The following is a 13,233-nucleotide window of genomic DNA, read 5'->3' as shown; positions in this document are numbered from 1 at the left end:
TGAGCGGCGCCGGGCGGCACGCCTCACCTCCCCTACGTCGGTTGAGGTTGCCATGTCGCGGCTCAGCGTCGCGGCCGACGGGGCCACTGCTTCGTCATCACTTGTTTCGGCGTCAGTGGTGCCGGCACCATCATCGAATGCGGCTCTAGTGCCTACAGGGGGGAGGCACAACTGCGGCATCGCCCTTCCCCATCGGGATGCGCAACGCTGCGTCCTATGTTTCTTCGTCCAGCACCAACTTCGCCGAATATGAGGATCTGCCGGGTCATCACCTCCTGTCGATTCATAGCCTCATCGCATCATCTCCTAACGACTCCTACCCCGAGACGGCGAGCTCGATCGCCGACGACATCAGCTTCTTCATGGACAACTTCACGGCCGAGGAGGCCGAGGACTACTCCGGGGTCCGCGACCCCGGTGCTTTCTGCTCGTTCCAGCTGGCGACGGCTTACTGCCTCACCTGCTCCGAGGACTCCAGTGAGGGGGGTTACGATCCTGCCCGGGAGTGCTTCATGGTCCAGCCCGCGGATGGGTAAGACGACAACGTTCCGGGTGATGACGGGAACGGCGGGGCAGACGCGCAGGTCAACCAACCAGTGGTGCCGCCTGCGGCCCCTTCTTCTTCGTCAAGCTCGGTGGCGCGGCAGGCACAGCTGGCACAGCTCAAGGAGCTTCAAGCCAAGCTCGACGAGCAGCATCGGCAGACTCAGGAGCTGCGCACCGCACTCGAGCAACAGCGCACCGCGCGTGGCGCGCATGCCCAGGCGGCGGCTCGTGTTGCTCGGGAGCGGATCCTAGCAGATGACAACGTCGAAAAACCTCCGGAATTGAAAACAGCCGGCGAGAAACTCGTCGCTGCGGCCTACCTACTCCAAGCAACCTGCGCCGCGAGGCACAGGCGCTCATCGAGCAAGCTGCTCTTCAGCAAGCCGAGAGCTCTGCATCTCGCATGCGCTCGATAGCCCCGAAGCAGCCCGGTGGGACTGCACGTCAGGACCACGAGGCCTCGGTGCACACTCCACCAGGGGGGAAGGAAAGGCAGCCGTAGCGCACGACGCGAACGCACCCTCGGTGCACGACCGCATCGGAAAGGCTCCCGCAAGGGAGCGACTCCACGACACGCGCGGGCATGCCGGCGACGGCGACGCCCACTACATCATCAACGGCAGGAAGTACACCCCTCGACGGGGTGGACGCTTCGACCCCGAGCACGACAGGGGTGAGTCACCGGAGCCTCCGGGCACCCGGGTGTTCAGCCGGGAGATTCGAACTGCTTCTTTTCCCCCACGCTTTCGACAACCCACCACCCTCGTCAAGTACTCGGGCGAGACTGATCCCGCAGTCTGGCTCAACGACTACCGCCTAGCGTGCCAGCTGGGCGGTGCAACAGAGGACGCGTTATCATCCGCAACCTCCCCCTTCACCTTGCTGACGCCACACGAACGTGGCTCGAGCACTTGCCCGCGGATCAGATCCACAACTGGGCCGACTTGGTCCAGATCTTCGTGGGCAACTTCCAGGGAACATACGTGCGCCCTTGGAACTCCTGGGACCTCAAAGGGTGTCACCAGAAGCCCAATGAGTCCCTGCGTGACTACGTGCGGCGCTTCTTCAAGCAATGCACCGAGCTCCCCAGCGTCACCCATGTCGAGGTCATCAACGCCTTCCTCGGGGGCACGACGTGCAGAAACCTGGTGCACGAGCTTGCGCGAAGCCGTCCCGCCAACACCAACGAATTGTTCGACGCTGCCACCAACTACGCCGCCGGCGAGGAGGCGGTTGGTGCAATTTTCGATGACAAGCCGAACAAGCGCAAGGAAGATGCACCCGCGGAGGGCAGCAACGCCAAGATAAACGCCCCCGCCAAGAAACAAAAGCGGGGGAGAAAAGGGAAGAAGCAGGCCCCTCCGATCCAGTGTGGAACGGGGTGGGCAGAAGACTCCGACGAGGCCTTCGTCGCCGCCCCAGACCGCAAAGGACCTCGAGGCCCCCCTCGAGGTGGAGGCGGCCTATTTGACGACATGCTGAAGAAACTGTGCCCTTACCACAAGGGCTCGGTCAATCACACCCTCGAACAGTGCGAAATGCTCAAGAAGTACTACAACCGCGTCGCGCATCGCGACGAGGACAAGAAGAAGGATGCTGGCGACAAAGGTGGAGATGACGAGTTCCCCCCGGTGGAGAACGCCTTCTTCATCTTCGGAGGACCAACGACGAACATGACCTCTCGGCAGCGCAAGCGTGAACGCCGGGAAGTCTTCTCCGTCACCAAGGCCACGCCGTCCTACTTCGACTGGTCGAAGGACACCATTTCCTTTGGCCGCGAGGACCACCCCGACAACGTCCCGCATCCGGGACAGTACCCGCTTGTTGTCGACCCCATCATCGGCAACACCCGCTTCTCCAAGGTGCTCATGGATGGAGGAAGCAGCCTCAACATCATGTACGCCCACACCTTGGAGCTCATGGGGATTGGATTGAACAAGCTTTGCCCCAACAAGTCGCCATTTCATGGCGTTGCGCCGGGGAAGCGAGTCCAACCCCTCGGCCAGATCGATCTGCCTGTCTGCTTCGGCACGGCAGCCAACTTCTGCAAGGAAGTACTCACCTTTGAGGTGGTGGGGATTCGGGGATCCTATCATGCCATCCTTGGTCGTCCCTGCTACGCCAAGTTCATGGCCATCCCCAACTACACCTACCTCAAGCTGAAGATGCCGGGTCCGAAGGGCGTCATCACCGTCGGCTCTTCGTTCGAGCACGCCTACGAGTGCGACATCGAGTACGTCGAGCACGCAGAAGCTCAAGCGGAGGACGAGGCCCTCGCAGCCACCCTCGACAAAATGGCAAGCGAGGCCTTGGACTCCACGCACCGACACGCGGGAAGCTTCGAACCCGCCGAGGGTATCAAAAAGGTGCCCCTTGACCCGAACCGCTCCGACGACATGGCGGTGCAGGTCAGCGCCACCCTCGACAGCAAATAGGAAGTGGTGCTCGTCGACTTTCTCTGCGCCAACGCAGACATCTTCGCGTGGAGCCCCTCGGACATGCCTGGCACACCGAGGGAGGTCGCCGAGCACTCCCTTGATATCCGACCCAACTCTAAGCCGGTGAAGCAGCGCCTGCGACGCTTCGACGAGCTCAAGCGCTGGGCGATCGGCGAGGAGCTGCAGAAACTTCTGGCAGCCGGATTCATCAAAGAAGTATTCTATCCCGAGTGGCTAGCTAATCCTGTATTAGTGAAGAAAAAGAATGGGAATTGGCGGATGTGCGTAGACTATACCAGTTTAAATAAAGTATGTCCGAAGGTTCTCTTTCCTTTGCCACACATTGATCAAATCGTAGACTCAACTGCGGGATGTGAACTTTTTTCCTTTCTAGATGCTTACTCCGGTTACCACCAAATTAAGATGAGAGAGTCCGACCAGCTCGCGACTTCTTTTATCACACCTTTCGGCATGTACTGCTACATCACGATGCCCTTTGGCCTTAGAAACGTCGGAGCTACATATCAGCGGTGTATGCTCCACATTTTCGGGGACCATCTCGGGCGGAACGTAGAAGCGTATGTCGACGACCTCGTTGTCAAATCCAGGAAGGCGGACGACCTGGTTGCCGATCTCAGGATCACATTCGATTGCCTAAGGGCTAAAGGGGTAAAACTCAACCCCGAGAAGTGCGTGTTCGGAGTCCCTCGAGGCATGCTCTTGGGCTTCATTGTCTCCCAGCGGGGCATTGAACCTAACCCTGACAAAGTCTCGGCCATCACTCGGATGGGACCAATCCGAGACCTAAAGGGGGTATAGAGGGTCATGGGATGCCTAGCGTCCCTCAGCCAATTCATCTCGCGTCTCGGCGAGAAAGGCTTACCCCTGTATCGACTCCTGAGGAAAACCGAGCGCTTCACGTGGACCCCCCGAAGCCCAAGAAGCCCTCGACAGGCTGAAGGCATCACTCACTCACGCCCCCATTCTCACGCCACCCGTGGATGGCGAGCCCCTCTATCTGTACGTAGCCGCGACGACCCAAGTGGTCAGCGCATTGGTCGTTGTCGAAAGACAAGAGGAGGGCCTTGCTCTGCCCGTCCAATGGCCGGTGTACTACATCAGCGAGGTGTTATCTGAAACTAAGACACGCTATCCACAGATTCAAAAGCTGCTGTACGCGGTCCACTAAGTGGACGGACACTCTGCTACCCCCACTATAAATCCAGGCCGAATGCTGGACCATGTACTTCGACGGGTCGGTGATGAAAACTGGCGTCGGTGCCGGCCTCCTTTTCATCTCACCCCTTGGAGATCACATGCGATACGTGATACGCCTGCACTTCCTTGCGTCGAACAACATGGCGGAGTATGAGGCCCTCCTCAGTGGCTTCCGCATCGCCATCGAGCTCGGCGTCAAACGCCTCGACGTGCGCGGTGACTCTCAACTCGTCATCGACCAAGTGATGAAGGAGTCTAGCTTCCACGACCCAAAGATGGAGGCATACTGCAAGGCAGTGCGCCGCCTCGAGGACAAATTTGACGGCCTAAAACTCAATCATGTCCCGCGCAAGTACAACGAGGATGCCGACGAACTAGCCAAGATTCCGTCGGGGCGGACCACCATCCCCCCGAACATCTTCGCTCACGACATCATCAAGCCCTCCGTCGAATTCAAGGATCTGGCGGAGCCAGGCCCCTCGACCGCCGGGCCCTCCGGCGGGAACCCCCCGGCGGACGAGGCTGAGCCCATGGACATTGTCTTCGGGACCTCCTCCGCAGACGAGGCCGAAGCAATGGAGATCGACGAGGCCCCCACTTCGCAAGATTGGCGCGCCCAGTACCTCGACTGGATGATTCGAGGGGTCCTACCCTCGAACCGTGCTCAGGCGCGGTGCCTCGCTAGGCGGGCCAAGTCCTTCGTCTTAATCAACCACGAGCTGTACAAATGCAGTCCCTCGGGCATCTTGCAGCGATGCATCCCCACCCCCGAGGGAAAGGAGCTGATCCGTGACATCCACGCTGGCACTTGCGGTCATCACGCCGCACCACGAACCCTCGTGAGTAATGTGTTTCGACAAGGGTTTTACTGGCCCACTGCGGTCGCCGAAGCCACCGACGTCGTGCGCACCTGCGAGGGTTGCCAGTTCTACGCTCGAAGAACACACCTCCCGGCCCATGCTCTGCAGACCATCCCCATCACGTGGCCATTTGCCGTGTGGGGATTGGACCTCGTCGGTCCACTGCAGAAGGCGCCGGGGGCTTCACCCACTTGCTGGTGGCGGTCGACAAATTCTCCAAGTGGATCGAGGCTCGACCCATCGGCAAGATTAAATCCGAGCAAGCCGTTCTGTTCTTTACTGACATCGTCTTCAGGTTCGGGGTCCCAAACTCGATCATCACCGACAACGGCACCCAGTTGACAGGCAAGAAGTTCTTGGTGTTCTGCGACAGCTTCCACATACGTGTGGACTGGTCAGCTGTGGCGCACCCACAGACGAACGGGCAAGTGGAGCGTGCTAACGGCATGATCCTCCAAGGATTGAAACCAAGAATCTTCAACAAGCTGAACAAGTTTGGCCGGAGGTGGCTCACAGAGCTACCCTCAGTTATCTGGAGCCTGAGGACGACCCCAAGTAGAACCACGGGCTTTACCCCGTTCTTCCTTGTCTATGGCACCGAGGCCATACTCCAGACGGACCTGGAGTACGGGTCGCCAAGGCTCAAGGCCTATCAAGAGCAGCGGAACCAGCGAGCCCGCGAGGACTCGCTGGATCAAGTGGACGAGGCTCGAGACGTGACACTCCTAAACTCTGCACGCTACCAGCATTCTTTGCGAAGATATCAAGCGCAGAGAGTCCGGCGCCAAGACCTCAATAAAGGTGACTTGGTGCTGAGGCTTCGACAAGACAATAGGGGCCGCCACAAGCTCTCACCACCATGGGAAGGCCCATACATCATCGCCGAGGTGCTCAAGCCCGGCACGTACAAGCTGGCGAACGAAAACGGCGAAGTCTTCACCAACGCTTGGAACATACAGCAGCTACGTCGCTTCTATCCTTAGAGTTCCGAGCTATTTGTACATAGTTTGTACTCATATTTTCGATTTCCCGAAATAATAAAGAAGTACGTTTTACTTGTTTATTTTTGGGAACCTTCCGGACCCTCGAGGGCTCGGATGCGCACGAACACTGAGGTACGCTTGGCTTTACCCTCGGCAAAGCCAAGCCTCCCTCGGGGGCTACTACGGGGGGAACCCCCGAACGTCCCCAAAAATCGCAAATGTTTTTTCGAAAAGTTTCCATCTCGTCTCTAAGCTTCTCGTACACTTGGAAAAAATGGACGCGAGGCGTAAGCAACTACGGCACGGGGCCGGCCGAGTCGTGGGGCTGCCTACGCCTCCGGGATACGGCACCCCCCTCACCACCCCACGCCTACGTTGCTTATGAACGTGAAATTCCTCGCGGAAGTTTATCTAAGTCGCTTACGAGAACATAGAAGCAGAGTAAAGAAAACGAAGGCTCGAATACACAAGGCCTCGATGGGCCACATTGTCGATTTTAACGATAACGAATTTCTTATATTCATAAATACAAAGTGCGATTACAACAAATACTAATTCATTACATGGGCTTCAAGGCCCAGTCTATCTACAGGTTATCATCCCCCTCTGTGGATCTGCAACAGCATCGAACTCGGCTATCGGGGGGATGTCAGTTTCGAGCTTCTCGGCTAAGGTAGTGGCGAACTCCTCGGCGGCTGCGTCGGCGTCGTCCATGATAGCTGACGCAGTGTCCGCATCGGCGTCGTTGGGAACGACGTACCCCGACGATACCCTCTGGAGATCCATGATGTAGTGCGTCGAGGCCACGGCGAGGGCTCGCAGGACACCGAGGCGGAAGGTGCTCTTGGCATGCTCAGCAATTCGGCCACCTAACGCTCACAGGCGGCTGATCACCGAGCTAACAGAGACGGCGCCTTCCCCCTCGAGCTCCTGGCACACGCTCACGGCGGTTCGCTTCAGGTCAGCGTACTCTGCTTGTGCCGCCATGAGCGCGGTGTTGACCGCCTCCTTCGCCGCAGTCTCGTCTGCCACTTGCTGCCTCAGCTCTGACCAAAGAAACGAAGATATGCTACGAAAAACTAGAATCCAACAACATCGAAATTTCGAGCACTCACCTGCGATGTTCTTCCGTGCCTCCTCTCGCTGGACCCGGGCGACCTCCTCAAGGGAAGACAAGGAGTTCTCCTTCTCCTTGAGGGCGGCCTCCGTATTCCGGAGTGCCACCTCCTTCTCCTCGAGGGCCTTGCCCTTCTCCTTGAGGGTCCCGTGAGCGTGGCGACGGTTGCCTTCTCGCGCTGGAGCTCGGCCTCCTTGCCTTGGAGCTCGGTCTCCTTACGCTGGAGCTCGACTTCCCTCTGCTCGAGAGCCGTCCTAGTGAGTTGCAGCTCATCAGTTTGTGCCTCGGCTTCCTGAGCCTTCTGCTCTGCTGCAGCTCTCTGGACGTCGCGCTCACCGGTGGTCCGCGCCAACTCCTCCTCCAGCGCCTGCCGACGCGCCTCCCGATCCATCATCTTTGTGTTGGCATCGACACTATGGAGCACCAGGCCAGCGTTGTGCTGCCCAAGCCAGCGTACCTGGGAGTAGAGCCGGGTCATCTCGGCGCTTTTCTTGCGCGAGATGTCCCTCAGCCGCTGCAAGAGGAAAGGCGTGGGTAATACAAACAAAATCAGGGCCAAAAATGCGAACGATTCTCGGGGAGGAGCCGTTTACCTGGCTAATCTGGAAATCTGTCATCCGATGGAGCTCCAGGGCGCGATCAAGGTGGTTCTGAATCCGAGAACCTGCCTCGATCTGCGCCTGCCAGACGGCCTCCTCCTCTCGCTCATCGCAGAGAAACTCCGGGGGGGCGGAATGGATGATCACCCCGTGATGGGGTCCCTCGGATGTCCCCTCATCGAGCACCTCCGCGCAGGCCGACATGAACTCAGCGATCTTTTCGGCGGTGCTCGCCGCAGCAGCGGGGTCGATGTCTCTCGAATCCCCGTATTCCTCGCTGTTGTCCGGCAGCTGCACCACCGGGATCACACAAAAAACGCAAACACATGTTAGGCGACTGAGCCCACGAAGGCCCACGGCCTCTTTCCAATCTGGAAGAAAGGAAAGAACTCAAAGAAGCCTAGCATGCGGCCCATCTGTGACCCCCTCGGACCCACGGGGCGATCTCCGCCTCGCTCGAGGGCTCCCATCGGGACCCTCGACTGCGCCCCGCATCTCCGCCTCGCTCGAGGGTAGCGAATCTACCCTCGAGCGGGCAAAACATCTCCGCCTAGCTCGAGGGTAGCGAACCTACCCTCGAGCAGGGCGAATCATCTCCGCCTAGCTCGAGGCCACCCCTCGACAAAGAAGACAAACGTCCCTGCTGCTCACCCGCCCGTCGTACGGAGGCATTGAATGCCAATAACTCCTCCACAGCGCCCAGGACAGACGGTGTCAGGCCGCCATTCCCCACAGTGGCTGTGACCGGAGTCCCGTCCGCCAACTTCGGCCACTGCTCCGCCATCCCAGACGCTGTGGTGGCACTGTGGGAACCTGCGACGCGGGACGAGACGTGCTCGACACAGTTTTTGTTACTATTCTGCCAACTCCGGCTGACCGAACTCCACCTCACAACACGTATGGCCCCGGACCTGCCTCCTGCCCGGGAAGGGGTCCGGCGTCGCCACGTGCCCCTCAAGGAGGGACGCTCAGCACTCGCAGCCGGAGTCCCGGACCTCTCCCTCGAGGGGTCTGGGATCTCCGTGTGTCTCCCGGACCTCCTAGTGCGCGCGCCAGCACTCCGTTCAAGGGGGTATGGGACCGCCGCGTGCCCCGTTACCGCTGGTGCACGCAAGACCCTGACCTGTAGGGCCCGCGGAGCGCCACCATGCCACATCTGGAGGATTGTACACCCCACAGCGACGACCACGCCGCCTGCTGGGGCTGGCAGGACGCCGGCGTGATATCCGCAAGACCAAGGACGATATCTAGGACGACTGCCACGCCTGACGCCATGCCCCACAGTGTACTTCCTACAGTATTCGACTACTGCACCCCCGTGATTCGGGGGAAAACGACGACTTCCACGATCCCCTGCTCATGTACACCGCCCCTCCTTGTGACTATAAAAGGAGGAGACGGGCTTCCTTTAAGGGGGATCATCACCTTGGACGTCGCAATCATCATCATGCGAACACGACGCTCAGCACTCGATATTGGCACTCGCCTCAATCGACTTCTCCTATAGCAAAGACCTGGGGGCTCCCTCCCTCTCTCGCCACGCCTGTATCCCCCTACTATAGGCACCACCGGTGCAAGATAATACAGTGCCCTCGCACACCCCCTTGCTGGACGTACGGCCTTGTGGCCGGAACCAGGATAAACCCGTGCGTTACTGTGTTGCCTCTTGCATCAACATCTGGGACGAGGAAACACGCAGCATTACTAGTTGGGATCCGGACTGTCGGGTTAGGACACCGACAGTTTTCAAAAACAGCGAACTTGTAAAATCGATAATAAATCTTAGAAAAATATAAAAATACAAACTAAACTGTTCTAGGTCCCTCTAAGCTAGATCTACAGCTTTTGTTACATGCATTTCTTTCTTTTTCACAATAGTTTTTGCTCTATTTAAAATACAAAGAATAAGTAGCTTCTAGTGTAACTCAAGTTGTATGCATGTGCTGGTTCTGATTTTTAGATAGTGGTGTAGTAGCAAATAGTGTAGCTCTATATAAACATTTCATGACCATATGACAACTCTAGCTTTAGTTTTAATAGACCTTGATTTATGCCATAGATAAATGCATCTAATTTCTTATGGATGTTACGATATGATTCAAAAGCTGAAACTTTTACAGTGATGTTATAATGCTTCCTAAATATTGTAGAAAAAGTTTGGAACTTTTTACTTCAGTAGAACATGCTCAAGTAATTTATGTCATGGATAAGTGTACTAAAGAAAAAAAAATAGTTCTTCTGCATATAAAACTCCAATATTTTTACTAGAGGCTTTAATTGAGTATATGACCCCGCTGGTAAAATTCGAGGCTAATAAAAGAATTACAACTCCCTGTAGAAATGCGTTTGCATAATTACTGATATAATTTGTCTTATTTTTCATGAACTGTATACAGCTCCATAAATTCTGAAAAATTAACAGTAGACTCAAAATAAGTTTGGGAAGATTCAGTAAAATTTCTAGCACCTTTACTTGCATGGTTTGTTCTATATAAATAGATTCATATCCTAGTAGTGGCTGTGTATATTGTTTGTCATAATTTATCTGCTGCATGAAAATTTCTGAAATTTTTACAGTAATATCTACACTGAATCAAGAACACTGCATAACAATTTCAACTCCAGAAGCACTGTGTAACTATAGTTATTGACAGAACTTGTATCTCTAGTGTTTGTTAAAGAAAAGAACTTTTGGTATGTTTTGGTAAATGATGAAAACCCCATAGTGACTTTATAAACTAAATTGTGTTTGTTAATACTCTATAAATAATTGCCCAGTAAAAAAATTTATAGTGTTTTGGTTTCAAACTTGAGTTTGGTGTGTTTACAACTTTATAGTGATTTAAATCATGAATTAATATCATCACAACAACTCATGTATATGCATTTTATATAGATTTGACTACTCTCACCGACGGTACGTACGAGCTGGTGCTGGAGTCCGAGAGTAAGCAGTGTGAAGCTCAAGCTAATCTAACTGAAGCCGCCGAAGATCCGAACTAAAGTTCGGAAGAGCCCAAGGCTAACTTTGCTTAGAAAGGCAAGCCCTGGAGCATAATCCCCTATTTTCAATTTATGCAACTTTACTTCTATATATATCTATAGTATTGTGCATTTAAGTTTATAGGAGTTCACTGAAACTTTAGTTGCATGATTCTAGATACCCATGGTTGAAATACTAGCTTGCATTGGGGAGTGAGGAGGCAACCAACAACGTTGTTGCTGTGCAGGCCTTTCCGGGGACTCGGCCGGGCTCGACCCCAACGGCGGCAAGAGGAGCCATTTCTCCAGCATCAGGGGCGACGATGGCCAGAAGTCGCTCGACGCCGCGGTGAGTGAGACAAAAGGAAAATAGCAGCTGTTGATAGATGACACGAGGAGGCCTGCTTATTAGTTTATTCCTAACTAACGCTTAGCCCTGCTAATGGATTGGAACCCGCACCATACCCAACCCCACCCAAAATTAACATATTTAGATATCCAACTCCACCCAACCCAATTAGTTAATTTCTCAACTCTAACCAACCCGCCCCATTATAAGCGGGTAACCCATAAAAACCCATGGGTTCTACTATGCAGAGGAATTTAATGGTTCTACACTTAATGTGGGGACCACATATATGTCTAGCCACACTACTTTGCACAGAGTATCTGTCAGTCATATTGACTCATCTCTAAAAATTTCAGTCAATTTCGATAAAAATTTTATAGTGTGAACGCGAGGTTTTAATTTTAGGGTCCGAGTCTTGATGTGGAGCTCACGTGTAGTTCTAGCCACGCTATTTTGCACAGAGTAGCTGCCAATCGTACTGAGTCATCTCTAATAAATTTCAGTCAATTTCGATAAAATTTTATAGTGTGAACGCGAGATTTTAATTCTAGGGTCCGGCTCTTGATGTGGAGCCCACGTGTAGTTCTAGCCACGCTGCTTTGTACAGAGTAGTTGCCAGTCGTACTGAGTCATCTCCAACAAATTTCAGTCAATTTCGATAAAATTTTATAGTGTGAACGCGAGATTTTAATTCTAGGGTCCGGCTCTTGATGTGGAGCCCACGTGTAGTTCTAGCCACGTTGCTTTGCACAGAATAGCTGCTAGTCGTACTGAGTCATCTCCAACAAATTTCAGTCAATTTCGATAAACTTTTATAGTGTGAACGCGAGGTTTTAATTCTAGGGTCCGGCTCTTGATGTGGAGCCCACGTGTAGTTCTAGCCACGCTGCTTTGCACAGAGTAGCTGCCAGTCGTACTGAGTCATCTCCAACAAATTTCAGTCAATTTCGATAAAATTTTATAGTGTGAACGCGAGGTTTTAATTCCAGGGTCCGGCTCTTCATGTGGAGCCCACAGGTAGTTCTAGCCACACAGCTTTGCACAAAATAGCTGCCAGTCGTACTGAGTCATCTCCAACAAAATTCAGTCAATTTCGATAAAATTTTCTGATATAAACACGCGGTTTTAATTTCAGAGTCCAGCTCTCACGTGGGACCCACATTTATATATAGTTATACTATTTTGTAAAAAGTATCAATTTCAACCCACCCAACCCGCCTCAACCCGCATTTATATAGAACCCGCCCCGACCCACCCCATTAACTAATACAACCCATTTTAAATCATCCAAACACACTCCATTTCAAACCCACCCCATAAAATCTATTTCAACCCAACCCATTAACAGGCCTACTAACGCTTTGCTTGCTTGACTTCTCAGTTCTCACTGTCACTTGTTCAATTTGTGCCGGTCAAAACGGCCGGCAAGGAGGCCTTCCACTGGGGTGAGTGCTACTGCTCAGCGCAAGCAAAATTTCCAACGGAGATTGTAACTGCCATCCTCCTCAGAGGAACAGGACGTACACGACTCACCGCTTAATAACCCTGTCTTTGTTATTTGCCATGCAGGCCTGGCAGCTGGGGTGTACTCCGGGCTGACGTACGGCCTCAGGGAGGCCAGGGGTTGCCGTGACTGGGTTAGTGCCACTTTCCTAATCGAACCGATATAATGCTCCAATCGTCAAGCGAACATGAAAACTTTCACCAACCTCCAAAGAACACCGTAACCGGCTGCTGATTCCTGCTCGTTTAATTTGTTCCACCTTCCTCCTGCAGAAGAACAGCGCGATCGCAGGTGCCATCGCCGGCGCGGCAGTGGCGTTGACGGGGGACGCCGGCGGCCACTCCGACAAGCTCGTCCATTTCGCCATCACCGGCGCGGCGCTGTCCAGCGCCGCGAGCCTGCTCTCCGGCGTATTCTGAGCCCAGGGACGGCGGGCGCCGGACACGGGGCGGTTGTCCGGCCAGGTTCTCGAGGGGGGTGTGTTTAGCATAAAGAAGTTGCATTGCAGCTCCCCGACCATGAAAAATGTATTCCTAGATCCGCGTGTCAGCTTGCTGCAGCGAAATCTGGTGCCATGGGGTTCTAGGGGCCGTTTAGTTCCCACAAATTTTCAACTCCTCTTTAAACACATCTTTAA

At 54.3% G+C, this 13,233-nt stretch overlaps 1 protein-coding gene across 1 annotated transcript; it reads left to right on the top strand.

The window, feature by feature from the left end:
• The first annotated feature begins 7,782 nt into the window (after positions 1–7,782).
• On the top strand, positions 7,783–13,221 carry LOC120709747 (outer envelope pore protein 16-2, chloroplastic-like). The gene is made up of 6 exons (XM_039995405.1): positions 7,783–7,957; positions 10,992–11,096; positions 12,228–12,241; positions 12,522–12,537; positions 12,662–12,729; positions 12,869–13,221. The coding sequence occupies exons 1-6, from the start codon at positions 7,783–7,785 to the stop codon at positions 13,013–13,015; spliced, it is 525 nt and encodes a 174-aa protein (XP_039851339.1). The 3' UTR covers positions 13,016–13,221.
• Positions 13,222–13,233: the final 12 nt, after the last annotated feature.

This window comes from Panicum virgatum, chromosome 5K (genome assembly GCF_016808335.1).
Source record: "Panicum virgatum strain AP13 chromosome 5K, P.virgatum_v5, whole genome shotgun sequence".
Lineage (NCBI taxonomy): Eukaryota > Viridiplantae > Streptophyta > Magnoliopsida > Poales > Poaceae > Panicum > Panicum virgatum.
Note: the sequence above shows the minus strand (reverse complement) of the source record. Positions and strands in the feature narration are given on the sequence as shown.